This window comes from Nothobranchius furzeri, chromosome 4, assembly GCF_043380555.1.
Source record: "Nothobranchius furzeri strain GRZ-AD chromosome 4, NfurGRZ-RIMD1, whole genome shotgun sequence".
NCBI lineage: Eukaryota > Metazoa > Chordata > Actinopteri > Cyprinodontiformes > Nothobranchiidae > Nothobranchius > Nothobranchius furzeri.
In genome coordinates, this window is record NC_091744.1 from 53,078,217 (window position 1) to 53,105,216 (window position 27,000).

General features: G+C 45.0%; 1 protein-coding gene across 3 annotated transcripts in view; it reads right to left on the bottom strand.

Moving 5' to 3' along the window:
• cttnbp2 (cortactin binding protein 2) overlaps window positions 1–27,000 on the bottom strand; it is a 199,356-nt gene that overhangs the window by 11,309 nt on the left and 161,047 nt on the right. For all 3 annotated transcript variants that reach the window (XR_011520312.1, XM_070550258.1, XM_070550259.1), the window contains exons 13-19: window positions 25,850–25,936; window positions 24,944–25,043; window positions 24,010–24,186; window positions 23,687–23,859; window positions 23,394–23,572; window positions 3,654–3,883; window positions 3,372–3,563 (exon numbers count right to left, since the gene is read on the bottom strand). Coding sequence is in view for 2 of the 3 variants with exons in the window: in XM_070550258.1 (XP_070406359.1) it covers window positions 3,372–3,563; window positions 3,654–3,883; window positions 23,394–23,572; window positions 23,687–23,859; window positions 24,010–24,186; window positions 24,944–25,043; window positions 25,850–25,936 (1,138 nt within the window). In the remaining variant the exon portion in view is untranslated. The remainder of the gene's footprint in view (window positions 1–3,371; window positions 3,564–3,653; window positions 3,884–23,393; window positions 23,573–23,686; window positions 23,860–24,009; window positions 24,187–24,943; window positions 25,044–25,849; window positions 25,937–27,000) is intronic.

Here is a 27,000-nt window from a genome sequence, read left to right on the forward strand (position 1 = left end):
CTGCAGGAGGAGCTGCCTGGCCAGGCTGGACCAGATGCGGTGCGACCTCCGGGACCACCGCTGGAACTGGATGCGGAGCGTCCACCGGGGCCACTGCTGGAGCTGGCTGCGACAGAGCAGGTGGTGCTGAGAACTGTGAAAGCAGGGAGGACAGACCGTCCAGCTGACGCTCCTTAAGGCTGAGGGTCCAATGGAGCTGGGCCAGCTTAGCCCGGAGATCGTCGAGCTCCGCTGGGTGAACACCGGGCTCGCTCGTCTGGTCCTGAGATGAGGAGGATAGAGCATCCAGGCGGGATTCCTGGAAGCTGATGAGCTGGCGGAACCGGCCAAGCTCCGCCTGGAGACTGACGAGCTCAGTCAGCTGGGCTGCGGCCAACGCTCCTCCCTCAGCAGATGGCGGAGGCGCCGATTGGGTCGGAGCCGGAACTGCTGGTCTGGCCGGGGGCTTGTCCAAACTGCTGCGCAGAGCAGGGGCAGCGGCGGGCACACAACTCCATCCCGGTACACAGGACTGCGGGGCAGCCCGGCGTCTCTCCCCACGCCGTGGACCAACGCCGGGGGAGCACACAGCCAGACGGGTGCCCACGTAACTGGAGTGATCCGAACGCGTCTCTCGATCCGGTCTCTCATCAGGCGCTGGGAGGGTGGAGAGGAAGGCCGAGGGTGCACGCTGACGCCGTCGTCCGCGGCGAGGCGGAGGTGGAGCTGGAGAAGCCGGGTGGTGGCTTGGAGCGAGCCACTGGAGCAGGTACTCCCTCGGGAGAATCTCCCCGCTGGGTCCTTCAACTGGTGGTTGCTTCATTCTGTCAGGGTGCGCTGGTGAGTGGAGCGGAGGTGAGGATCCAAATGCAAGGGAGAAAGCAGGCAGGCAGACAAACTGGACAACTGAAAGGGTTTTAATGATTCACGCACGCAGGACATGGAAACAATGAAGCAACAAGAGACAAAGGACTGGAGGGGTTTAAATACAGGAGGGCTGGGAGCTTGGGTGATTGGGGAACAAGAGGCAGGTGGGAGCAATCAACAGGAACACAGGCTGAACCAAATGGAGAGACAGGACAGGGTGTGACACTGATTGGTTATTCTGGTAACTAGTGACATCAGTACAGTTCTGGTACTGAACAGCATGGATGCACCAGAGGGTTTCACTTTAGTTGGTGTGAAAAAAGGATTAAAGAAAGGACAGGAAATCATTGTTAACTCAAATATATCCTGATAATACCACAAACATGTATAGACACTTTAGTATATGTACCTGCCTGTAACTCTACGTTTTTCTCAAAATGCACCAGCCTGATGCTTTTAAATATAAAATTTCCAAACATTTCTTCTGGGGATGCGTGCCTCTGGACCCTCCTAGAGTAGTTTAATACTTATCATCTTTTTCACCTCTGATCTTTTTCATGCCTGCTCTTTGTTGCTGGTGCACCCTGTGGTGGAAAAACAACCGGACTCAGAGAAATCTCAACACCCACAGTTTAAAACAGCTTGCTACGCCTCTGCATTTGCATAGCCTGGCCTGCCAGACTCCTCCTCTGTTTAATTCTGCACAGAGAGAGTCTGGTAACTCACAGGCAGAGAGGCACTTGAGGGGCGGGACTAGCCAGCTCAAAAATAACCAGTCAGAAAAAAGACTGAAATGCCGACTGTACCGCGCAACGCTGTGGTTTTTTAGCTGTAGTAAACCGTACATGTACAAGCGCGTGTACACACACAGGTGCTCACATGGTGTTCTCAAAAGTATGGGCTTGGACACGTTAAACACAGGTCTTAAGGCTGTCGTTGCCACTACATGCACTATGATTTATTATCGTGTGATTGTTCAGTTAAACAATATTGATTTTATATTTCATCATCACGTTGACGCAGTGATAGCTTGCTCCCGATGTATTGTTGTGTGTCCCATTTTTTTCTGCTCTTTCTCTTTTGCAGGTCTAGAAGCAGACTCTTGTTCATTATTGTTTTTTTTGTGGAACCCCCCCCTTACCCCCTCTCTTCCCACCTTTTGTCTTTTCCTTTCTCTTTCACCTCTGTCTGGTCGGAATTACAAAGCATTCAAAAACAATAACAATAAAGTTTTAAGTATCAGGCGTGACATTAAAAGCAAACGCTTTGATGCTCCACCTGAGAGTAAATCAGTAAGGCTTGTTACCAGCATTCAGACATCAATTCTGTTTGCTTCACAGCCAGACAGGACACGGTCAAAAAAAAAGTAAGGCTTTTAGACCTTCTACTTGTGGTTTTAAAAACATTCAAGTCATTTAGAACAAAGCAAAGAGCTGCAACAAACTCTGCATCAGTCGCCATGTTTATGACAAACTCAGCGTTATGGTGTGTGACGTACGCTGCTCAGCGCTGATTGGCTCGGTTAGAATTGTCAGGGGGTGGGGTTATTTGAATAGGAGAGTTCCCAGACCCTGTCTCTGTGCAGATTTAAACGGAGGAGGAGTCTGGCAGGCCAGGCTAGCATTTGCAGTGGTCTCCAGTAGGAATGAATGCCTTGCAGGCAAAACTCAGGGCACAAAAAGCCCACAAAGGACTGGCCCAGCAGGACCAGTCTGCGACATCAGAGCTGCACTTCAGATGAGAAGATATGGGGTCTTATGTCCTGATATTTAGACATCTTACCTCGGGCTGGGTAACAGCAAAGTGACTCTGCCACTTACTCTGTTTGCTCGGGGATATGGATGTTTTATCTCCACACATAACAAACCTGGAGGAACTTCAGCCTGGCTAATGCTAGCGGTTAGCTTCAATTGAAAGAGACGTTCTCTGCTGATTCTGCATGCTAAAACAACAATAGCCTTCCCCGTTGTGAGACAGTATAATTAAGTCCAATTTCCATTGTAACATAGATCTGTCACGCTTTTCATATCCTAGAGTTTCGCCGTGTATTTTCCATCAGAACGAATACAGCAGATAGGTGTAGGAGACTATTTTAATGTTCAGCCTGCATGGAAAACTCAGTGACCTATTATAATAAAAAACTAATGATCAAAAATTGTTTTTCAGTGTTCCACACCTTTAAAGGTGTTGTTTTGTTCCTCTCCATTACAGCTGACAATAAATCTGATCAGCTGAACCCACCTGGTTCTACAGCTGAAATAAGTGGTTTACTGAACTGAGATCAGTACTTAAACGCAGGAACAGAACAGCTGTCTGGCCAGGGCTGCAAAAACAGCACCCCCTTGTGGTCACTGCCGAAACAAAGCTTAGAAAAGGACTTAGACATCCGGAGGACTAACAGATTGTGTAAGATCTTGCAAAAATGTCGTGTAATATTTTCAGGATTTGACTTAATCGACAACAACTCCTTTATTTAAACCGTTCACTCCTGATGGGCTCCAGGACTCAAGCAGCAGCTGTCTCACCCTCTCTGAAGGAACCGCCACAACTCCAGTTCACGGAGAGGCCTCCCTTCTTCCGAGGGCTAGTGTTGGATCGCCTCAACTTGCTGCCGTCCCTCCCCCTTCTTCCTCCCCCAACATAGCTTCCCTTGTGGAACCCGAGAGCCGACAGAGGGAAGGAGCTGCCCCGAAACTCCAGCAGGTACCGGTCCATGTCTGAGGAGTAAAAGAGCACATTAGCATGTGGATTTTGGGGGGGAGGGGGGGGGGGGGGGGGGGTGACACATCACAGTGATGCCCACTCACCGTGTCGAGGGAGGGGGCAGCCCAGGAGAACCGCCTTGTTGATCAGGATGCTGAGGGCCGCTTTGACCACAGCCTGCTGTCCGGCACTCAGCCCACAGTTGCTAGGAGACGGCCTCTGTAAGGAAGAGGATGCAGAGGAGCTGGAGGTGGAGTATTTGGCTGTTACCCGGGAGATAACTGCCTCTTCCACACGGGGGACAACCACGGCGTTCCAGAGACGGGCCAGCCACCTGAAAACACACTTACATCAGCTTGATGCTTGCGCTCAACTGTCCAACTGGTCCAAAGGGACTTCCACTCAACAAGTCCAGATTAACTACTCTGTCTTTGTCCTAAAACACAGATGCTAAATCAAAGCTCGTGGTGATTAGGTTTTGATTGTGTGTTTTTATTAGCAGAAACCTCGCTGAGCATTTATGTGTGTTTACTACAAAATGTGTTTTATTATAAAAACATCTCAAATCGCAGCTTATTGTGGATGACCATGTGGACTGAGGCCATTATGAAGCTTTTTTAGAGTCACTGTGTGTGCTTTATTTTTATTCTTGTGGTTCTCTAAAGGCCACGAAGAGGCTCCAGACAGCTCCTCATGTTTTGGTTAAATGTGTACATAAAATTAACTCAACATGAATTCTGGCGCAAACAGAGACGGCTGATCCAGAATCATGACATGTTTTTTTGATCATGGATGAGGGTGAATGATGAAGAATGACCACACTCACCTTCAAACCCAACATCACCGTCAGAAACATACCACCTCTCCTCTTTTAGAATGAATTTATGTTTGCTGTGATAAACTTTATTCTTTCATCCCAGTGAGGAACTTTAAAGAGCAATTCACCCCCAAATAAACTTTATTTTGCTGATAAACTAAAAAAACGAGTGTCTAATCGTGCTGCAGACATGTGTGGTCAATAATTTGGTACTTCAGTGCATCTCAGTTAAAATTTTAAATATTCTGCCTAAAACTGGCAGTGTTGTGCCATCGTCAGGTAAAAACTCTGCACTGTATTTTAATTTAAATCTGCCACTGCTATTGGCTAAGAGGTATGCTATGATGTAAACTGGTACATTATGATGTCACAATGCTGTCGTGAGCCTGTGTGTGTGTGTATTTGTTAGCAGCTCCGCCCTCTCGGTCTGCCAGGCAACAGCATTTGTTGCATTTTTCAAACATGAAGTGGGAGTGGAGTTAGAATCTGGTAGGGGTTGACTTGCTCTTTAAGGTAAATAAATGCATTGAAGATGATAAATGTTGTTGTTTTAACATAGGGTTTAAGATGTTTCACAGAGAACATGTTAGGTAGCTCCAAACAGAAATACTAGAGCAACGCTGACTTAAGGTAAGTCTAACCCCTTTCCTAAACTTGTATCACACTGCATCATTTCTTAGATGTCTGTCCCTATAGTGTTATAACTCACCTCTGCCAGTGTGCCCCAGGGCGGCTGTAGCTACATCATAGCTCATCCCCACCAGCGTGTGAATGGGTGAATGACTGATTATGTTGTGAAGCACCTTAGGGGGTTGCAGAACCCTAAGAAGGCGCTATATAAATACAGGCCATTTACCAAGCTAAATCTACGCCACATTTGAAATATAGATATAAATCTATATTTATCGCTACATATTTTGGTGCCCCATGTGAGGCAGATTTGACGTTGTGACCCGACATTTGCTGGAATAATAGCTTTGCTCCAAGTTAGAACCGTGAGTACATGTTGAGAAATTAGTTTCGTCTCCAGTGCTGCATGTTAAGAAAGGCCTCTGATGGTGAGGAAACGGAAGTCAGCAAACCAAGCACGTTCCCATGTTCAGGATCAGCTGATGTTTAATTTCAGCATTTTGATTGTCATTTAAAAGCAGAGGGACCAACATCAATCCCGGCCCTGCTTATTCTTTCTCTTTTTAAGTGCAAAAGCTGATGCGGTAACGTTCTGTTACTCGTTTTTGGAATAGCCAGAAACTGTTAAAAGAAAAAAAAATAAGGGGCCTGACATGAAGTTTGGTAAGCTTTTTGTTGACTGACAAAGCAATGGTTTTAAGAAGAGACGAAACTGAGAATAATTCACCTAGAGCAGGGATTCCCAAAGTGTGGTGCGCGCACCCCCAGGGGTGCGCGAGGTGAAAAGTGTAATGGCTGCGGAGCTCAGAGAAGTCTGTCATATGTCACCATTATTGTAGAAACTCATTTGTGGGTGGGCCAAAGAAAAAGTAAGTGGGCCCAATAAATGTAATTGAAAACAAGTATATTTTTGCGCGCGCGTGTCCTCCACATGTGCCCTAGCTTCATAATAACAATGCGTCGAGCTTCAGCACTCTGGCCTGCGCACACCGATATGTTCCGTATTTGATCATTTTTAACGGTGTTGGAGGAATCTGAAGGTGGCGAGTCATTCTGGCAGATTGTAATTAACACCTGTCTCATGCAGGTGTTCTGACGTTGTAAACCTCACACACAGAACATTGTGGATGTAACAAAATAACAAGAAATGATTCCCATTCAGGCTATTGACAGCGCGCTGAAGATCTGAAGTTCAGAGTGCGTCTGTCAGAGGTCAAGACGCGCTCCAGCGGAACCACGGCTCACGGGTGCACAAGTGAGCACATCTGGGCTGGGCAGAAGTAATTTTACAACATTGGTTTAAATAGCGCCAATAACGAGACGCGGTGACTGGAGCGGCTCATGGAGCTGTGCCGCGCGCGCGCACACACAGATTCAATAAGCGCGCACACTGCTTTAACTCCGGCGCGCCGTCAGACTGAAGGCAGAAATGAACACTGCCTCCACCGTGATAAAAACTTTTAAGAGGTTATTTTTCATTCAAGGTCAAATTAAGATATTAGCTTCTGGGATGAGTCGGGTCCGCTCCAGCCAGTGACTCCTCATGAACCTGACCACAAGTCCTGTTACTGCAGCATTTGTTATTCCAGTCAGCGTGGCAGCGGATCGCAGATTCAGCCACACCATAAAACAGCAATAAGTCGGTCTGAGGTAAAAGTGAACATCATGGCTATATCTTGTCCCCTATTGACATTTGATTACGCACAAGCAGGTGATCAGTTCAGGTTTACGCAGAGCAGAAGGAAGGAGAGCGCTCTGGCCGCACAGGTTAAACGTTCCTACTTTAAGAAAACCGTTAAATTGCATTGTTTATGTGCTACCTGGGCACTCTAAATATTTATTCAAAATGAAATCAAAGGAAATTGTAATGGTATCGAATGTTTATTATTTACTATTTAAAAAATGAAAGTGATGGGGAATTTTTTTAACCCTGTCTGTTTAGCTTGACATCTGATATATATATATATATATATATAGAGCCATGCCCCGATGTGTGTGTGTGTGTGTGTGTGTGTGTGTGTGTGTGTGTGTGTGGGGGGGGGGGGGGTGTCGACATGGTCAGGACATAGAAGGGGGTGCGCGGCTAAATAAGTTTGGAAACCACTGACCTAGAGTAACTGCCAATCTGTGCAGAAAAGAAACAGCTGTGCATCTCCTAAGCCTGGAGCCTAAGTGCTTACTTCTGTGTTCAGATTGGTACTGGCGTGTGAGTGGCCTGCATTGCCCAGGACTCGGGGGTGGGGGTGGGGGGTGGGGGGGTGGGGTGTAGAAACCCCTCCGCTCTGACACCCAGTAGGGGTCTGCTGCATTCTGGTGGTTGACCGTGATCACTGCATGTGTTGAAAATGTGCTGGGTTTCCTTTCACGTGTGAGGAAATAACCAATGATAAGCACTTGTTTGTTATTTTGAGATGTGCATGTAAGATAAATAACTCTTTCTCATATTAATCTTCTTTTGCTCTCTCTCTCAGTTTAAAATCAGCTAATCTTTAGGTTAGGAAAGGTAATTTTAGAGAGAAGATACATTTTTAGTTTGTTTGTTTTTCTTTCCCTCTCTATAAATATTATAACCACATGTAAATAAACGCAAACTTTTGGCCTAACTACTAAAAGTGTTAATAATTTTAAATTTGCCGTTAATTCTAACCACAGGAAAAGGAAGGAAAGTTTTTTGACTTTCAACCTAAACTTGTAAACATGGCGGGAAAATCTGAGGTCGTGGAGTCCAGTTCTTTCGAGGAGCTCGATGCAGTCCTTCGGGAGCTTACACAGAACCACGTTCCAGAATATTTCGATGAAGTCCAGCAAATGGACTCCCAAGAAATTGCAGTCTGCTATGACGGATCTAACTGACACAAGAATGAATTAAAGCTGCAAGCAGCGTCGTTCGGCCCTCGCAGCGAAGCTGCTCGCCCTCCTTCCGCACCCCCTCCGCTCCATCCCCGACGCTCTCCAAACCCAGCTCCGCGCTTCTCCGTCCTGGCCGGCAGCCGGGGGCACCAGGGCACGTCTGGCGGAACAGAAAGTCAACCACCCCGACACCAGAAACCGTGAACGGCCTCCTCGTCCACACCTCACCCTGACTCAGCATCCCCTCTGAGCCCACCATTACACGTCTCACCACTAGGAGATACTCTATCTTTACCACACTGGTGATGTGATGTTCAGTCTCGGGCAAATCGGAGGCTGTTTGTGGAAGTTACAGTCAAACGTAAGGTCACAGCGTCACGCCAGAAATCGCCATGGCATCAAATCTCCTCCCTTTCTGAAAAGCTATCAGATCTGAATAGTCATTACAACATCATGAAGACAGTGCATGACCTTAGTGTCATGTTGACTAAATTAGAGGGGACAAATATGGGCATTTCATCATAAAACAGTAAACTTCCTGTAGTCAGGGGGCGGGGTTTAGGTGATGTCAGCTGTCCACATTGTCACTGTCTTCAGATGTGGTCAGTGATCACACAGACAAAATTTGAAATTGATCTGATCATGCACATGAGAGTTATTAAGTCAAGTAACGTAATGGTGACTGGTCAAAGTTTGAGGCTTAGCCACGCCCACACCTTTATACTTATTTAAAATCCGACGGTTGAATTTTTTCCTCTATGTCTTAAGAGTATATAGCAGGAGTTTGAAGGTGATCAGTGGAAAGGACGACGAGACATCATTCTCCTAATAACGTGTGCGAAAACCACTAAATCGAGTACTTGGACCAAAATGGCCGACCTCCTGTGCGACATTGCGCTTGGCTCCAAGAGACTTTTTTGTAGGTCCTGAGACACCACATTAGTGTGCCAAATTTCGTGATCCTCAGTCAAACCATGGCTTGGGGCTGACAGTTTTAATGGTCCTAGGGGGCGCCATTTCAGAAAATAGGCCACGCCCACAAACTTTAGCTGTCCAATTCTATTAGGGGTCAGAGTAGGATCACTCATCAGAAATTGTGTGGCGATGTCACAATGACTGAAAACATTTGAGACAAACGTATTTCCATGGCGTGATGGCGAATTTCGCCATGCTCCCAAAGCCCCGCCTTTATTCGAAACCTGCCAGTACTATAGACCAAGTGACCTCAACTTGTCTGCTGCTATTTGCCAGTGATTGCTGGTGATTGGTTAAAAGGAGTCCGATAGGGAGCTGTGAAAAAAAGAGTGGCGTGGCGACAGGTCAAAGTTTGAGGCTTAGCCACGCCCACACCTTTATACTTATTTAAAATCCGACGGTTGAATTTTTCCCCGTTTGTCTTAAAAGTATATAGCAGAAGTTTGAAGGTGATTGGTGAAAAGGGCGATGGTGCAACACTCTCCAAACAATGTGTGGGAATACCACTAAATCGAGTACTTGGACCAAAATGGCCGACTTCCTGTGCGACTTTGCACTTGGCTCCAAGAGACTTTTTTGTAGGTCCTGAGACACCACATTAGTGTACCAAATTTCGTAATCCTCAGCCAAAGCATGGCTTGGGGCTGACAGTTTTAATTGTCCTAGGGGGCGCTATTTCAGAAAATAGGCCACGCCCACAAACTTTAGCTGTCCAATTCTATTAGGGGTCAGAGTAGGATCACTCATCAAAAATTGTGTGGCGATGTCACAATGACTGAAAAAATTTGAGACAAACGTATTTCCATGGCGTGATGGCGAATTTCGCCATGCTCCCAAAGCCCCGCCTTTATTCGAAACCTGCCAGTACTATAGACCAAGTGACCTCAACTTGTCTGCTGCTATTTGCCAGTGATTGCTGGTGATTGGTTAAAAGGAGTCCGATAGGGAGCTGTGAAAAAAAGAGTGGCGTGGCGACAGGTCAAAGTTTGAGGCTTAGCCACGCCCACACCTTTATACTTATATAAAATCCGACGGTTGAATTTTTTCATCTATGTCTTAAGAGTGTATCGCAGATGTTTGAAGGTGATTGGTGAAAAGGGTGATGGTGCAACACTCTCAAAACAACGTGTGCGAATACCACTAAATCGAGTACTTTGACCAAAATGGCCGACTTCCTGTGCGACTTTGCACTTGGCTCCAAGAGACTTTTTTGTAGGTCCTGAGACACCACATTAGTGTACCAAATTTCGTAATCCTCAGCCAAAGCATGGCTTGGGGCTGACCGTTTTAATGGTCCTAGGGGGCGCTATTTCAGAAAATAGGCCACGCCCACTGGATGTTCACATCAGATTCTATTTGGGGCCGGACTAGGATCACTCCCAAGAAGTGTTGTGGCGATATCTTTAGAAATGACGAAATGGGAGGCAAACGTAAGGCCTAAGCGGTACACCTGACTTCGCCGCACCGCCACAGCCCCGCCTTCTGCAGAAAACTCCCATAAAGTGACGCCAAGCAACCCCAACTTGTCTTCAGTTACCTGCTACAAATCTGGGATGATTATTTGAAAGGGCGAATTTTGTAAAATTTCCCAGTAAAACTTGACATTTCAAGTCCTGAGGGGGCGGGGCTTATGTGACATCATCAATCAACCATTCATTTGTCTTCGGAGGGCGATGTCAATTGTCCATAGAACATTTCTTTAACTGTAATTCTTTCATTTATGAAATTATATCAATTTGAATTTTTTTGGCGAGTGCTCGAACTTTGAGGCCTGGCCCCGCCCCTTCAGTATTTACGAAAAGTCAATTTTATTGTCTCATTTGAATCGTCCATCGCTTCTGTTCGATCTCGCACTATTTTTGAGACAATGGTGCGAAAAATGACCAAACTGTTCAACCAAATATAGACCCTAGAAATGGCCAAAACGGAGTCAAAATGGCCATTTTAGTCCAAAATGGCAGACTTCCTGTTTGATATTGACCATGGGTGCAAGAGGCTTTTCTGTGCGTATTGTTGAGTTCTATAAGTGTACCAAATTTCATCACTCTACTATGAAAAAAGGTCAAAGCAGAGGGGTATTTTTAATTTTCCAGGGGGCGCTGTCGAAACACTTTTTTACCAACTTTCACATTGCCAGCGAAATACGTAAATTTCACGCACTTTCTATATTGGGCCAGAATTTGGTGAGTTTTTGGATATGCTAAGACCCCCTAAAGGCCATCCAAAGACGCGGAAGAAAAAGAAAAAAAAAAAAAAAAAAAAAAAAAAGAATAAACGGAGCAGATACAATAGGCCTTCGCAGCTTCACTGCTCGGGCCTAATTAGACAGCCGGGGACAAATCAGCTGTGAAAACCATCAGCAGCTTAGCCGCCGTGCTCTCTGGAAGATTCAAATTAGCCCATAAGCTAATCGGTCAGGTTTCGGAACAATTAACAAAAAAGTCTCAGAAGATGGAGCAACTCTGTGAGGAGACAGCTCGAGTAAAAATTTAGGCAAATACTTTTACTTGTACTTGAGTAAAAAATTAGCAAAGTAAAAAGTATCGTAAATAAAATGTACTCAAAGTAAAAGTTACTTAGTTACATTTTTGTCAGCGTAAAGATGGCTACATCAGTGCAAAACCACACCAGTTCACAACACGCTCGTGTGTGCACGCACACACGCGGACACACACACAGTTTGATGGAAGGATTTCTATCCAATCGGCGAGAACAGGACGTGCACATTGATTGGACGAGGATTGTCTAGGATTGTACGTTTCAACTGTGATTAAAATTATTCTTTATTTTGAAAAAAAAAAAGTAAATTTTTAGATGCCATCAGCATGCGAGGTATCTCAATGTTCTCATGACAAAACTCTAACATGAGACTGTGCTCTAACCTGTCACATAACAAGCTAAATGAAAGTCAAACATTTCAGATGGACCGTATGACAGCTGCTAACGTTGGCCCTGCCCTACTTTACCTCTACATTACAGTTCCTTTATCCATGTCCATCCTAGAGCTCCTCTCTGACCTTCATGCTTATTTAGAGCAGCTGATTTTTAAAGTTAGCAGAGTTCATCCTTGGTAGTGGATTCACTCACTCATTTAAAGATATTGGGCAGAGGCAAAATTCGTTTGAACAGCATGTGTAAATGTGTATTTAAACCTTAGATGAAAAAGGTTTTTGGATTTTGATGGCTGGAATTGTAAGAAAATCTGATGTTTGTGACCAGCGCGGGAAAAACAGAAACTAAGGCTTAGTCCACACGTAGCCGGTTTTTTTTTAAAAACGAATATCCGCCCCTCCAAAAACTTGCATCCACACCACCTCGTTTTAAAAATAAACTCTGTCCACACGTACCCGGATAAATACGTTGTTAAGGACATGCCAGACCTGTAGGCGGCAGTACTTCCCCCATTCTTAACCTTGTCCTTCGTCTGTGGTCTTCCGCAAGGAGCAGTAATTCCGCTTGCAAAAACAAACAAGCAAAAAGCGCTTGGACAATTGATAAAGCGAGCGCAGCTCTGAGGGCATCCATGCTGTTGGCTAGTGTAAACACAGGTCGCACACGTGATGTCAGCATTTTTTTGTCGCGGAAAGTGACGTTGCGGACCTTAAAACTCCGGTTTTGTCTGTCCACACGCAGACACCCAAAACGGAGAAAAAGCAGATCTTCACTTTGGCCGGAGTTTTTAAAAAGATCCGTTTTAGTGTGAAAAAACTCCATTTTCGTGTGGATGACAGGCCAAAACGTAGAAAAATATCTACGTTTTGGCAGATCCCCGGCTACGTGTGGACAGGGCCTAACTTCCGGTCTAAGCCCTGGGCAGCTGGTGACGTTTCACATGGAGCTCTGCTGAAACAGCTGTAGTAAACAACGCCTGACTCCGGTGTTTCTGCGTTAGCGTTATAGCAGAGAACAATGTGTCATCAATCAGATGTAGCTTCTGAAGCCTCTGCTAGTCGGTCAGATTTGTTTTTTTCTCTGGGATACGGCGATGAGAATGGATATTGGATTACCGGAGAAGTTCAACCGAACTCCGACCCCGCCAGCTGGATTTCACTACCAGAGGTGCAGACATGTTTTAGACTATTTGACTCAGAAGACCTGCGACCCGATTTAGACATAGAGGAGGATTGTGTTCATCTTCAGAACCAAAATCGGTACAGTTTGTTTACTTTTCTTAAATATTTCATTGCTGTGCTCCACTGGGAGCTCTAAGCTGATGAGTTCTCAGCTGGTCTTAGCTCCATCATGTGTCCCAATATAGTTCAGTAATCTACAGTTTTACTGCTGTGTGTATTTATTGATATAACTCTGGAAAATTTTTAACTGACAATTTACCAGAATAAATCCTCCTGATGCTGGAGTAACTCCTTAGCTTAACTCGTTGTTTGCACTAATCCAGGATGTCATGGAGGTTCTAATGTTGAAATATAGAGATAATCTTTTAGATTATATCTGTGTGTGTGTGTGTGTGTGTGTGTGTGTGTGTGTGTGTGTGTGTGTGTGTGTGTGTGTGTGTGTGTGCGGTAGCTTTCCCAAAGGACTTGTTCTTTCCTTACCGGAGCTAACACGGTTAGCAGTTTTGCTGCAGTCATGCTAACGGGACTCGTCTAGATTCCAGGAGTAGCGGTGCAGTTCTAGATGGATTTATAGATGTAGGTTATTATTTTAGATCAGACCTGTTATTTAAAAATGCGTGTAGGATACAGACACATGGCTCAGACCCTTTGCTGCAGCTGTAAACGCAATTTTACGTAATAATTAGGAGCATGAAAGTAAACAAATAACAGTGATTCACAATACTAGCATCAGCAGCTAGCTTGTTTTACGTGCTGGAGTGACGTACGCGAAACACAGTTCTTCACTGTCTGGAGGAGAGGATTTGGATTTTCTGTAATGATTTATGACAAAAGTCCTTAACAAAATAAACTGAACCCAGTACACGTTTATATAGATGGTAAAGTGTAGTTATTTTGCATTTGTACAATTTTAATGCCGAGCCAATACCTTAACCCTTCACCACTGAAATCAGTTTGTTCGTTCCAATCCTCCTAAATAATCCTCCAATCATCCAACTGGAATCCTTAAGGGTCCCGTAACCTCCATCCTGTCAGAACAGGCCTTGGGAGCCCAGGTGTTACTAGACCTAATGGTGTCTCCTCACCAGCGTGAGCCTCCAAACTGTGAAGGTTGGTCTCCAAATATGAACTTCAAATTTGTGCATTTATCTCCTCTTGTAATACTTTAACATGTTTTAAAAGGCTTGTAACATGATAAGTTACACCTCCCAGACCAAAGATAGGTCCAATATAAGATAAAACATTATCATAAACACTGCAGAGACGTCATTGTTTATTAAATATAAGTTATTTTCCTGAGCCATTACTTCAGCCAAGAAATAAGATGCATGGATTTGATGAAACCATGCTGTCTCATGCAGTTCTATATGTGTAACACACACACACACACACACACACACACACACACACACACACACACACACACACACACACACACACACACACACACACACACACACACACACACACACACACACACACACTGCAGCATGTTAGAATCTTTTGAATGACTACTTTAACTACATTGAACTGCTTTAGTAATAATTTAATCTCTTATTCTGGAGTAAAAAAAAAGAAACAAGCTAGATCATCACATATCTGTGGCATCAAGAAGCATCTTCTGAGTTCAAACACAGGGATGGAGCACAATGTTTACACCTGAACAGTAACAGGATGTTTTAACTCACAGAGGCCTGCAGGTCTTCTGTTTTATGAGCAGAGCACTGATAATCCGCTTGTTATGAGCGCTAAACGTTATTTTGCCGCTTCCGTGCGGAGCGGTAGGGAAACATTTCAAACACGGAACCCAGTGTGGTTACCGAACCCATAGATATGTATATAAACACGTGTTTATATGCATATCTATGAACGAACCGAGCAGAATTCTGATGATGTCACACCGGTGCGCGCAGGTGAGGGTTCCAGCACACAGGAGAGGAGGGCGAGAGGAGGTAAACAGCGAGTGGATCACAGGGACTGAACTGATGTTTTGGAGCAAAACTGCGGTAAAAATTGCTGTTTGTCCTTGTTATCAAAGGTGTACCCCCCCCCCCCCCCCCCCCCCCAGTTTAGACGCGGCGCTCATGCAGGTGTCTCTTTCTGTTCCAACGCTGCTACACGTAATATTTTTAATTTATTAAGCCTATAATTTATTTTTACTCAGTAACGGATATGATTTAAAATGTAGCGAATTACAATTCTTTTTTAAAAACGTACTCAAGTAAAAGTAAAAGTACAGTTTTTAAAAAATACTTAAAAAGTATAAATATACAAAAAAGCTACTCAGTTACAGTAACGTGAGTAAATGTAATTCGTTATTTTCCACCTCTGGCCGCTGGCTACCCTTCCAGCGACGGAAAAAGGTCTGTGAAGCATCTCATCTGGATTACTTTTGTGCTAAGCCCGATTAGTGAATTCAGATTGGTCCATTTCTTTTATGGCGTGTTTTATTTCAATCCCAAATTCACGTTTAGCCCTCAAGATCCCCTTCATTCTTGTGCCATAACACACACACGCACGCACGCACGCACGCACGCACGCACGCACGCACGCACACACACACACACACACACACACACACACACACACACACACACACACACACACACAAACACACACGTTGTTCTCCTTTCAGAAATTATTCCTAATAGTTACTATGTGTCACCAAATTTCCACTTAATGTGGCAGTGATATGGAATAACAAATCAGTTATTCCATATCACTGCCGTAAAGCTTTGGGTTAACAATTGTCTTAATTCCATGCATGAAACGATAAGCTGTGTTTGGTCCTTTTGTCCATGCCTTAACTGATGTTGTAATAAACTCACAAAACGTAAATAACGCCTGATCATTGTCTAGAAATTCTCGGGAATAATCGGCGCATTCTGTCAAGAATTCATGCTTTAGATTAATTTGTGGTGTTAACTCTGAGACTGATTACATAGCGAAGATATGGATATTAATTCCAACGGTCCAGTTCCGGAAACTGGTGGTGCCCCGATTAATTAATATAAGACTATAAACAAGCTAAATCTATGCCACATTTGAAATATAGATATAAATCTATATTTATTGCTACACTGTCAATGAGTCCGGTTCCAGTTTTTTGTGAAAAAGGGTCAATAGCATGCGGAGACAGTTTGAAAGACAACAGTTGGCCCGCCCCACACCAGAGCTCTGTTTATGGGTTGTGGCCAGATTGTATGTTCACATACGTTGGATTTCTAACCAGGCTAGTAAAATATTACAAGGCAATCAGGTTACTAAAAACCTAAATATTAATGAGAGATGACTCAAGACTTTTGCACAGAGCTGCACTTCAACCATTGACTGGTGGTAGAGCAGAATCACTGTGGAGCAGATCACCGAGAGCCTCATTAGGTAAGCTGCAAGTCCTAGTGTGAGTGTGTGGGAGGTTTGGGGAGAGGGGTGAGGTGGGGGGTGATCATCCCTCTCTATAAATAGCACAGTGATCAGATATTATACCAGAGACGAGTCCTCCTCACCCAGAGCGCTGGGATAAACCAAAAGCAGCAAAATATACACACAGATCTTTCATTACTAATAACAAAGGGCCTGCTGATTTTGGAGGATAAAAGATTCACACACATTTCTCATTTATTCCTGGTTAATAACAGCATATGGCTCCCACTGGCTTCAAGGCCTGAAGAATATATAGTATCTCCCAAAAAGTAAAATTTTGGCTGGAGCTCGTTCAACATCTTAATTTAAAGGTGTGCAATATGTAAGAATAAAGTAAGCATGACATCCTGTGGTCAAATTTGGGTACTGCAGTGCATTTTTCTAAATAACAGGCGACTTTCTCACCCGTTCCGTGAGATTCATGGCCATTGCCAATTACAGATCAACACCAGAAGATCCCAGATTACAAATGAAGATGAGTTGAACACAGTAAGTTGATAATACATTGTCATATCTTGTATTAGCACACTTTGGTGTATTACAGTAGAGAGCAATAACAGTTGTTACAGTAATATTTCTCCTGAATTAGATGAAGTGTTGTTTTTACCATATAGCTGCTGGCTTGCTGTTAAAGTTCTGAACATCTCATTAAAGGTAGTAAAACACTTCTATTGACTAATTCATTTCACACACACATTTGAAAAAAATAGCATGAGATATTTTTAGAGCTGACTTTTTGCTTCTAATATAGCATTCTTAGCTCAACATTAGCCTCTGGACTTCTTCACTTGATACTGGTGTAAAATAAAAAGATGCTTCTTAGGGATACAATAAATAACAGGGTTCCCACTCTTTTCTTGAAATAATTTTCCAGGACTTTTCCAGGACATTTTCAAGACTTTTTCAGTGTACAAGCCAAGTTATCATAACTGCGGTTTGCCGATATCCCGATATATTTAGAAACAGATATGATATTGTACCTACCCACACCGTTATTTTGACAATATAGTTGGGGAAAGATTTTTGTCTTTCACAAGCCCACCTGCTTTCCTCTACTTACAATGCAACACAACTAAAACAGAAGTTATTCTCTACTTTAGTTCATACCAGAGGTGTGACATTGTGGCATCATCAAGTCATCTCCATGTCCTGTTTTTGTTCTGCTCAGCAACTGAACCAGGTTAATCCACTGTGCTGAATGAAATCGTCGTCGTCTTCCTCCGCTTATCCGGGTCTGGGTCGCGGGGGCAGCATCCCAACTAGGGAGCTCCAGACCGTCCTCTCCCCAGCCACCTCCACCAGGACCCCAAGGCGTTCCCGGACCAGATTGGAGATGCAACCTCTCCAACGTGTCCTGGGTCGACCCGGGGGCCTCCTGCCGGCAGGACATGCCCGAAACACCTCCCCAGGGAGGCGTCCAGGGGGCATCCTGACCAGATGCCCAAACCACCTCAACTGACTCCTTTCGATCTGGAGGAGCAGCGGTTCTACTCAGAGTCCCTCCCGAATGTCCGAGCTCCTCACCCTATCTCTAAGGCTGAGCCCGGCCACCCTATGGAGGAAACTCATTTCGGTCGCTTGTATCCGCAATCTCGTTCTTTCGGTCATTACCCAAAGCTCATGACCATAGGTGAGGATTGGGACGTAGATTGACCAGTAAATCGAGAGCCTGGCTTTCTGGCTCAGCTCCCTCTTCACCACGACAGATCGGCTCAACGTCCGCAGCACTGCAGACGCCGAACCAACCCGCCTGTCGATCTCCCGATCCCTCCTACCCTCACTCGTGAACAAAAGCCTGAAATACTTAAACTCCTCCACTTGAGGTAGGACCTCTCTCCCGACCCGGAGTTGGCAAGCCACCCTTTGCCGGTCGAGAACCATGGTCTCAGATTTGGAGGTGCTGATCCTCATCCCAGTCGCTTCACACTCGGCCGCGAACCTACCCAGCAAGAGCTGAAGGTCAGAGCTGGATGAAGCTAGGAGGACCACATCATCCACAAAAAGCAAAGACAAGATTCTCCTGCCATCAAACTCGACACACTCCACACCACGGCTGCGCCTAGAAATTCTGTCCATAAAGGTAATGAACAGAACCAGTGACAAAGGGCAGCCCTGGCGGAGTCCAACCCTCATCGGGAACAGGTCCAACTTACTACCGGCTATGCGGACCAAACTCACGCTCCTCTGGTAAAGGGACTGAATGGTCCTTAACAGAAAGCCACCCACCTCATACTCCTGGAGCGTCCCCCACAGAGTGCCCCTGGGGACACAGTCATAAACCTTCTCCAAATCCACAAAACACACGTGGATTGGTTGGGCAAACTCCCATGCCCCTCCATCACCCTTGCAAGGGTATAGAGCTGGTCCACAGTTCCACGGCCAGGACGAAAACCACATTGCTCCTCCTCAATCTGAGATTCGACTATCGATCGGACCCTCCTCTCCAGTACTTTTCCAGGGAGGCTGAGGAGTGTGATCCCCCTATAGTTGGAACACAACCTCTGGTCACCCTTCTAAAAGATGGGGGCCACCACCCCAGTCTGCCACTCCACAGGAACTGCCCCCGATGACCACGCAATGTTGCAGAGACATGTCAACCATGACAGTCCTACAACATCCATAGCCTTGAGATACCCAGGATGAATCTCATCCACCCCTGGGGCTCTGCCGCTGTGTAGTTGTTTGACTACCTCAGCAACTTCTGCCCCCAAGATTGGACAGTCCATCCCCATGTCTCCTGGCTCTGGTTCCTCCTCGGAATGCGTGTAGGTGGGATTGAGGAGCTCCTCAAAGTATTCCTTCCACCGTCCGACCATAGCCCCAGTTGATGTCAGCAGCTCCCCATCCCCACTGTAAACAGTGTGAGCGAGTTGCTGTCTTCCTCTCCTGAGGCGTCGGACAGTTTGCCAGAACCTCTTTGGAGCCGATCGATAGTCTTTCTCCATGGCCTGACCAAACTCCTCCCACGCCCGAGATTTTGCCTTGGCAACTGCCACTGCTGCACCCCGCTTGGATATCCGGTACCTATCTGCTGCCTCCGGAGACCCACAGACCAGCCACGCCTTGTAGGCCTCCTTCTTCAGCCTGACGGCTCCCCGAACCTCTGGTGTCCACCAGCGGGTACGGGGGTTACAACCACAACTGGCACCGGCCACCTTGCGACTACAGCTAGCAACAGCCGCCTCAACAATCGCAGAGTGGAAGAAGGCCCGCTCGGAGTCAATGTCCCCCACTGCTCTCGGGACACGGTCAAAGCTCTGCCGGAGGTGGGAGTTGAAGACCGTCTTGACAGGGTCTTCTGTCAGGCGTTCCCAGCAGACCCTCACTATGCGTTTGGGTCTGCCAGGTCTACGCAGCATCTTCCCCTGCCATCTGATCCAACTCACCACCAGGTGGTGATCAGTTGACAGCTCCGCTCCTCTCTTCACTCGGGTATCCAAAACATACGGCCGTAGGTCAGATGATAAGACTACAAAGTCTATCATCGACTTGTGACCTAGGCTGCCCTGGTACCAAGTGTACCGATGGGCATCCTTATGTTCGAACATGGTGTTCGTTATGGCCAAACTGCGGCTTGCACAGAAGTCCAATAATGAAACACCACTTGAGTTCAGATCAGGCGGGCCGTCCCTCCCAATCACACCCCTCCAGGTCATGCTGTCATTGCCCAGGTGAGCATTGAAGTCCCCCAGCAGGACAATGGAGTCCCCTGATGGAGCACTATCTAGCACTCGTCCCAGGGATTTCAAAAAGGGTGGGTACTCTGAACTGGTATTTAGCCCATAAGCGCAAACTACAGTCAGGACCCGTTCCCCGACCCGAAGGCACAGGGAAGCTACCCTCTCGTCCACTGGGGTAAACCCCAACACACAGGCAGAGAGTCTTGGGGCTAGCAAAAAGCCAGTTTTGAAAAGTTTTGAATTGGCACCGTCTTCCTGACATCACTCACTCCTGCCTATAAAGGACACAAAGACATATTTTGAAAGATTGTTACTGTTTATACAATAAATTAGGCCTACTTTTCAAACCTTAGCTCTTTCATATCTTTCATATTCTATGTATTATACTTACTGTACACACCACATTACACTTTACTGCTTATTCCACATAGTTGGATGTTAAACTGCATTTTGTTGTTCCAGTATTGGTCATTTTAGGTTAGTCCAGTCATCCAGAAACAAGATTCAGGATAGATGACTAGGCTAATATCTCCCGCTAACACCACAGACATATTGGACCTGAAAAATATTTTTTTCTACCTCAGAGATAAGTACTTGTAGTTGTTCGCTACCATTTTAGTCTGGACTGTACGTAACATTACTATGATAAATATATAGTTACCACTTAAAACCATTCTAGTTATTAATTTAGCCGTGTTGAATTCAATTTAATTACGTTAACAACTTTGTTCAATGACCATGCCAGTCCAGTTCTCACTGCCACCTGGCTGCGGTCTGTGTAGCTAGCTAAAAACAGTATGAACAGCTGAGGCTCTGTCCTCTGAGCACATACTTAGTATTTTGATAGAATCAAATTCATGACATTTTTATCATTCACATATTTTTGTTTCTGCTGTTGGACGATAGAACAAGTATGAATTACTGAGTGGAGCGCGGGTCCGGTAGACTACCTGCTTTCCATTGCTATCCCGAAGCTCTCCTCAAGTTCACTCGTCTCATCGCATGAGTGAAAAAAACAAAAGCTCTCCGCTGCTCCTTTGTCACTCAACAGAGAGGAGAAAAACTTCTCGCTCTATAAACTGTGATAACGCAATACTCGCGAACCGAGTCGCTACTTTTGGCCCTTCTTTACAGAAATAAATCTAGGGGTGAAAAATCTGTAAATCTAGCCAAAAAGACAGTTGGAAAAAAAGAAGTGGAACTGGAACTGAAGGGGATTATGCAATCTGATTGGTTGGAAGCGTCATGTGGGGAGCTGTGCCAGCTAGATGCAGAAATTAAAGGAGAAGCGCTACAGCCCAATATTGCCCAAAATGTTTAATCCATTTGTTTATCCACAAGGATGGAAAATTATTTTCCAGGACAACTCAAAAATTTCCAGGACATTTTGCAATTCCCCCCATTTTCCATGTGTTTTCCATGACTGGAAAATTGGACTATCATTTTCCAGGTTTTCCAGGACACGTGGGAACCCTGAATAACTTGTGGTTATTCCTGTTTACTGGCTTCGGTTCTTTAAACAACTCTGGACCTTTTTACCTACTGGTGTCAAATTACAAATCCGAACGCTGGTGCGTTAGCTCAGTGCAGATTCTGAAACCTGAAACACAGGGGCTATGCTGTCTCTATTGGGGATCACAAATCAAAGCTGGTCACCATGACATGTGGGGTCCCCCAAGGCTCAGTTCTAGGACGCTACTCTTCAATCTCTACATGCTCTCCTTGGATCAGGTCATACTTAATGACAACATTGCCTATCATTGCTATGCTGATGACACCCAGATCTACCTAACCCTATGACCTGCTGACTATCATCCACCAGACTCACTCTATCAGTGTCTAGAACAAGTAAACGACTGGATGCAGTCAAACTTCCTTCAGTTAAACAAAGACAACACTGAAGTTATTAAGAAGATTAGGATGGATGTTATTGCTCAGCTAGACTCCAGGGGAATAAAGACAAAGACCCAGGTTAGAAATCTTGGTGTTATCATTGACTCAGACCTGAGCTTCTCTGGACATATTAAGGCTATAACTAAATCAGCGTTTTATAAACTTCATCAAATATCAAGAGTCAGAGGTCTCATGTCCAGACCAGACTTAGAGAAAATCATTCATGCTTTTATTTCTAGTGGGCTGGACTATAGCAATTGTCTCCTAACTGGTCTTCCCAAAAAAATCTGTGAAGCAACTGCAGCTTGTTCAGAATGCTGCTGCTAGAGTCTTAACAAGAACCAAGAGAACCAAACACATCACTCCTGTTCTTAGATCCCTACACTGGTTACCAGTAAACTACAGAATAGACTTCAAAGTGCTCCTACTAGTTTATAAATCACTCAGTGGCATGGGACCAAAATACATGTCAGATCTCATTCTGTATATACACCCAATAGGGCTCTGAGATCTTTAGGAAACAATCGGCTGGTAGAACCTTGGGTCAGAACCAAACAGGGTGAAGATGCTGCTCACATATGGAATCAGCTCCCCCATGACCTCAGATCTGCCCCAACCCTAATGTTGTTTAAAACAAAACTAAAAACTCTCATGTACTCATCAGCCTTTGAATGAACTGATTCTTATGCTGCGTCTTCTCCATTTTATTTGTGTTCTCATGTTGTGTCATTTCATGCTAATTGTAAAGCATATTGAATTGCCTTGTGTTTGAAATGTGCTTTATAAATAAAGCTGCCTTGCCGGTAAAGAAACTTACCTCACGTGTGGCTTCCACAGCGTTCACGTCACGTGACACGAGAGGTAAAGTTATACTTTTTACATATAAGTTTCAATATAGAAGTCTAACGAGCCTTTTTTACTTTTTAAATTGTGTATATTTTGGTTAAATAAATATGGAAGAGAGTTAGTACTTGCTAGTCACTGAAGCTGTAATGAAGTAGCAGCGGGCCCCTGATCCGCCATCCTTTTGAGAATACAGTATTCTGGGAAAATTTGGACCGACGGAGGACAAACAATGAATGACTATGTCCCTCTTTGATCATTTTAAAGGACCATTTTGTGATTATTTCACTGTACAACTCTACACATTGCTCCTTTAACTTATTATTATTTATTTATTTAAAACTAATAAAACAAAAATGGGTCCTTGATTCAAACTCTGATCAACACGGGCAGAAATTTTAATTCTGAATGTAAATTAGCAGCAAAAGGAATTTTTCCACTCCTCACTAGAGGAGATGGTGGTTAACCTGTCCTGTCAGAAGGCAGCACTGTCTGAGTCAGAGGCTCAGTTCCTGCTAGACGGGAACAAGCTTAACATCCAACATGCTCACACATTCAGAGTTAGAGGACAGAGAAGACACCTTTCATGTTCTCTGTGATATTTATGAACTGATCAAATGTGAACAAGAAAAGGACAAGTTGTCCTCCAAACATAGAGACCTGACAGTAGCCTGTGTGTTGTTGAGGACAACAGGGCAGGACAGGAAGAGCTGTGGACCCAGCAAAGCCTCATGCGTCCCCAGACGGGACAGACAGGCGTTTAGCTGCTGCCAAACCTGGTTTATCCACAGCACTGAGCGCTCCATGAGCCCGTCGGGGGACCAAGCTCCAGTCCCCATCTGCAGGACAGACAAACAGAACAGTTCATTCAACTGAGGACACGTGGCTGTTCCTCTTAGTTGTCCATGTGAGAGACAAGCACATTTAAATATGTCAGGATGAACCAGACTCACCTTATGGAGAAGCTTCCTGCGGAGATGTCGTCCCAGCAGGCCATGCAGCGGCTCCTGGTCCCAGCGAAGACTCACCCAGCGGAAATGCTGCTGAAGACGAAGCTCCGCTCCTTGTAGGCGGGGCTTCGACAGCGTTCCAATCAGAAAGTTGTCCTCCATGAAGTGGTGCGGACCTGATGGATGAAACGGAGACAACCAAAAATTTGTGATTTATCAGTTTTTATTTCTATCAGCTCTAGATTTGATGGTTTGTTCAAACCACACCAAGACAAGACATTTAAAACCAGATGTTGTTTAAGCTACAAAAACTGTTGGGGTCATACCGGTACTCAGAACCAGAGGACAGGCGGAGCTCCTGTTGTCCAGGCTGTGGCAAAGGTCTCCCAGCAGGCCTGTAAGGGACGAAGCCTTTTCCAGTCCTTCCAGCAGCACCAACACACAGGGGCCAGTGTGACCAGTAGCTGGCCCAAACCTCGACTCCCTCACTGGCACCAGGAATCCTGCGATACCATGGGACATGATTAGTGATGTGGGATGAGGGTTCATGACTGCAAAAAGCCCAAACCATCATTCCTCCACCACCGTGCTGACAGCTGGTCTGAGATGTAGGCTCGTCTCTGAACATGGAGCTGTGCATTATAGGTAAACATCTGTTCTTTGGTCTCATCTGTTTCATTGAGAAGAGATTTCCTTCTTTAAAAAAGCCAAACATGTCAGGCCCTTCATGACCTTTGACCTTTAACCTGCTGACTCTGCCCTGTGGGGTCTCAGACAAAGCTTCAAGGTTTAAGGGGAACTTGCTGAGTCATCCATTCTAAATATTCATCACTAGTAAAGATTACTGTTAAAGACGGGACTCCAAATAGCTTGGAAATGACCTTTGACCTTTCACAGTGATGAGGTTGTTGCTGATGTCTTTCCTCCACATTGTCTGTTCATGGTTCCGTGCCTGCTCCTTACAGGAGGTTCTGGTGATGTGTGTTGCCATCAGAACATCCTGGTAGGCTCTGGTGTTTGCCTCTTCCTTTCTGCCTCCAACATATAAATAACTAAAGGTCCCATGTTCCTGGTTCCAGGTGCCGTAAGATCCCCTCTGTTTATCCACCACACCTGCTGGTGGGCAGTTTGTCTCGTTACCATAGAAACATCCTCATTTTCAGCCAGAATGGATGCTGAACCAAGTCAGTTTGGACCTTCAGCATTACTTGAATAACGTGTGTGTGTGTGTGTGTGTGTGTGTGTATATACACCTCTCACCACAGTTGATGAACGTTTCCAGCAGCTGCTCCTTGGTCAGGCTCTCCTCCACCTCCACCCTCACCACGTCACAGCTGATTCCCCCCGCCTCCTGCTTGGACTGGCAGGAACACGGCGTGTTAGGGATGAGAAGGGGGCGAAGAAGAGGCAAAATTAAGTAAGATGGGAGCACGTTGTCATGGAAACAGAAAATGTACTACAGCAACGTGCCGTGAGAAATGGAGCAGGAAGACAATCTGAATGAACACAAAGAGCTCGATCCTTTCTGTCAGTGAGGAGGAAGTCTGCAGCTGAATAAAACCAGTAGAATCTCCAGATCCAGCAGGAATGGAGGCAAAGCACCAGTATAAAACCTTTTACTACTACTGCTACTGCTGCTGAACATTTGATATCACCTAGTCTATTAGCTCCATTAGTCATTGACTATAGGGTAAAATGTCTTGTATTAAAACATAAAACATACATATGAAGTGTTCATCACATCATATGCATGAATAAAATGAAGCTTAGATTATTTATGCATTTAGATGGTTTAAATGTCCCTGCTTATTCATCATGCTGTGACCATTTATCCAGATGTTCTGATATCTGACATCATTCATGTACATTTCCACTATGTGACCCAGACCCGCTCTACCATGGTACAACGCTTGTCGGTCTATTTTTCTCCTCAGTTACAGAAACATTTCCAGAGTTTGTTCAAGTCAAACATCAGATCAGCTAACACATGACCCTGTTAGCTACAAACTCTGCTCTGCTTCATTTCATTTTAACACAGAGACAGTGGATGTCCTTTCTCTCATGTTTTATTCCTGAATGTTTGAATTCTCTCTGCCACTCTGAAGATAAACCCGCATGAACAAGTTTCCATGAGGAGCCGCCACACTCCGGTGCTGCTGCACATACCTTGATACAGCAAGCCACCAGACCGGCGAGGAACTCCTGACAGCTGCCCTCCAGCCCGTGGAAGATGAGGCTGCCGTACTGCTCCACCTGGATCCAGACAGAGAAACAGAATATACCTGAGCCAGATGAAAAACAAGAATGTGGAATGAGCCACTAGATGAGCATATCTGGTTAAGTTTACATAAACTCTTCAGTAAAGCTTGTGAAATCAGATTATTAGTCATTAATTTGTTTAGAGGAAACAACCATTTTTAATTTGTCCTCTGTTCTTTTTCTTAAAGCTGCATCTTTTCCTTTACAGCACAGCCAGCAGGGGGCAATGTAGCTAAAAGAAAACTGATTCCCATCCTTTTTCTACTTCCTTTTGCTTCTTCAATTCTTATCTAGTTGCAGCTTATTGTCTAATTTCAGCTAATCTCTTCATTCAATTAAATTCAAATCAAAGATACAGTTGTGGTCAGAAGTTTACATACACTTGTAAAAAGTATAATATAATGGCTCTACTGAGTGTCCCGTTATTTCTAAAACTCTGATTTTTCTCTGATAGTGATTGGAACAGATACTTCTTTGTCACAAAAAACATTCATGAAGTTTGGTTCTTTAATGTCTTTATTATGGGTTAACAGAGAAAAGTGATCACATTTGCTGGGTCACAAATATACATACAGCAGTGCTAATATTTGGTTACATGTCCCTTAGCCATTTTCACTTCAATCAGGCGCTTTTGGTAGCCATCCACAAGCTTCTGGCAAGCTTCTGGTTGAATCTTTGACCACTCCTCTTGACAGAATTGGTGAAGTTCAGTTAAATTTGATGGCTTTCTGACACGGACTTGTTTCTTCAGCACTGTCCACATGTTTTCAATGGGGTTTAAGTCAGGACTTTGGGAAGGCCATTCTAAAACCCTTATTCTAGCCTGATTTAGCCATTCCTTTACCACTTTTGATGTGTGTTTGGGGTCATTGTCCTGTTGGAACACCCAACTGCGCCCAAGACCCAACCTTCGTACTGATGATTTTAGGTTATGTTGAAGAATGTGAAGGTAATCCTCCTTCTTCATTATCCCATTTACTCTCTGTAAAGCACCAGTTCCATTGGCAGCAAAACAGCCCCACAGCATAATATTCCCACCACCATGCTTGACTGTAGGC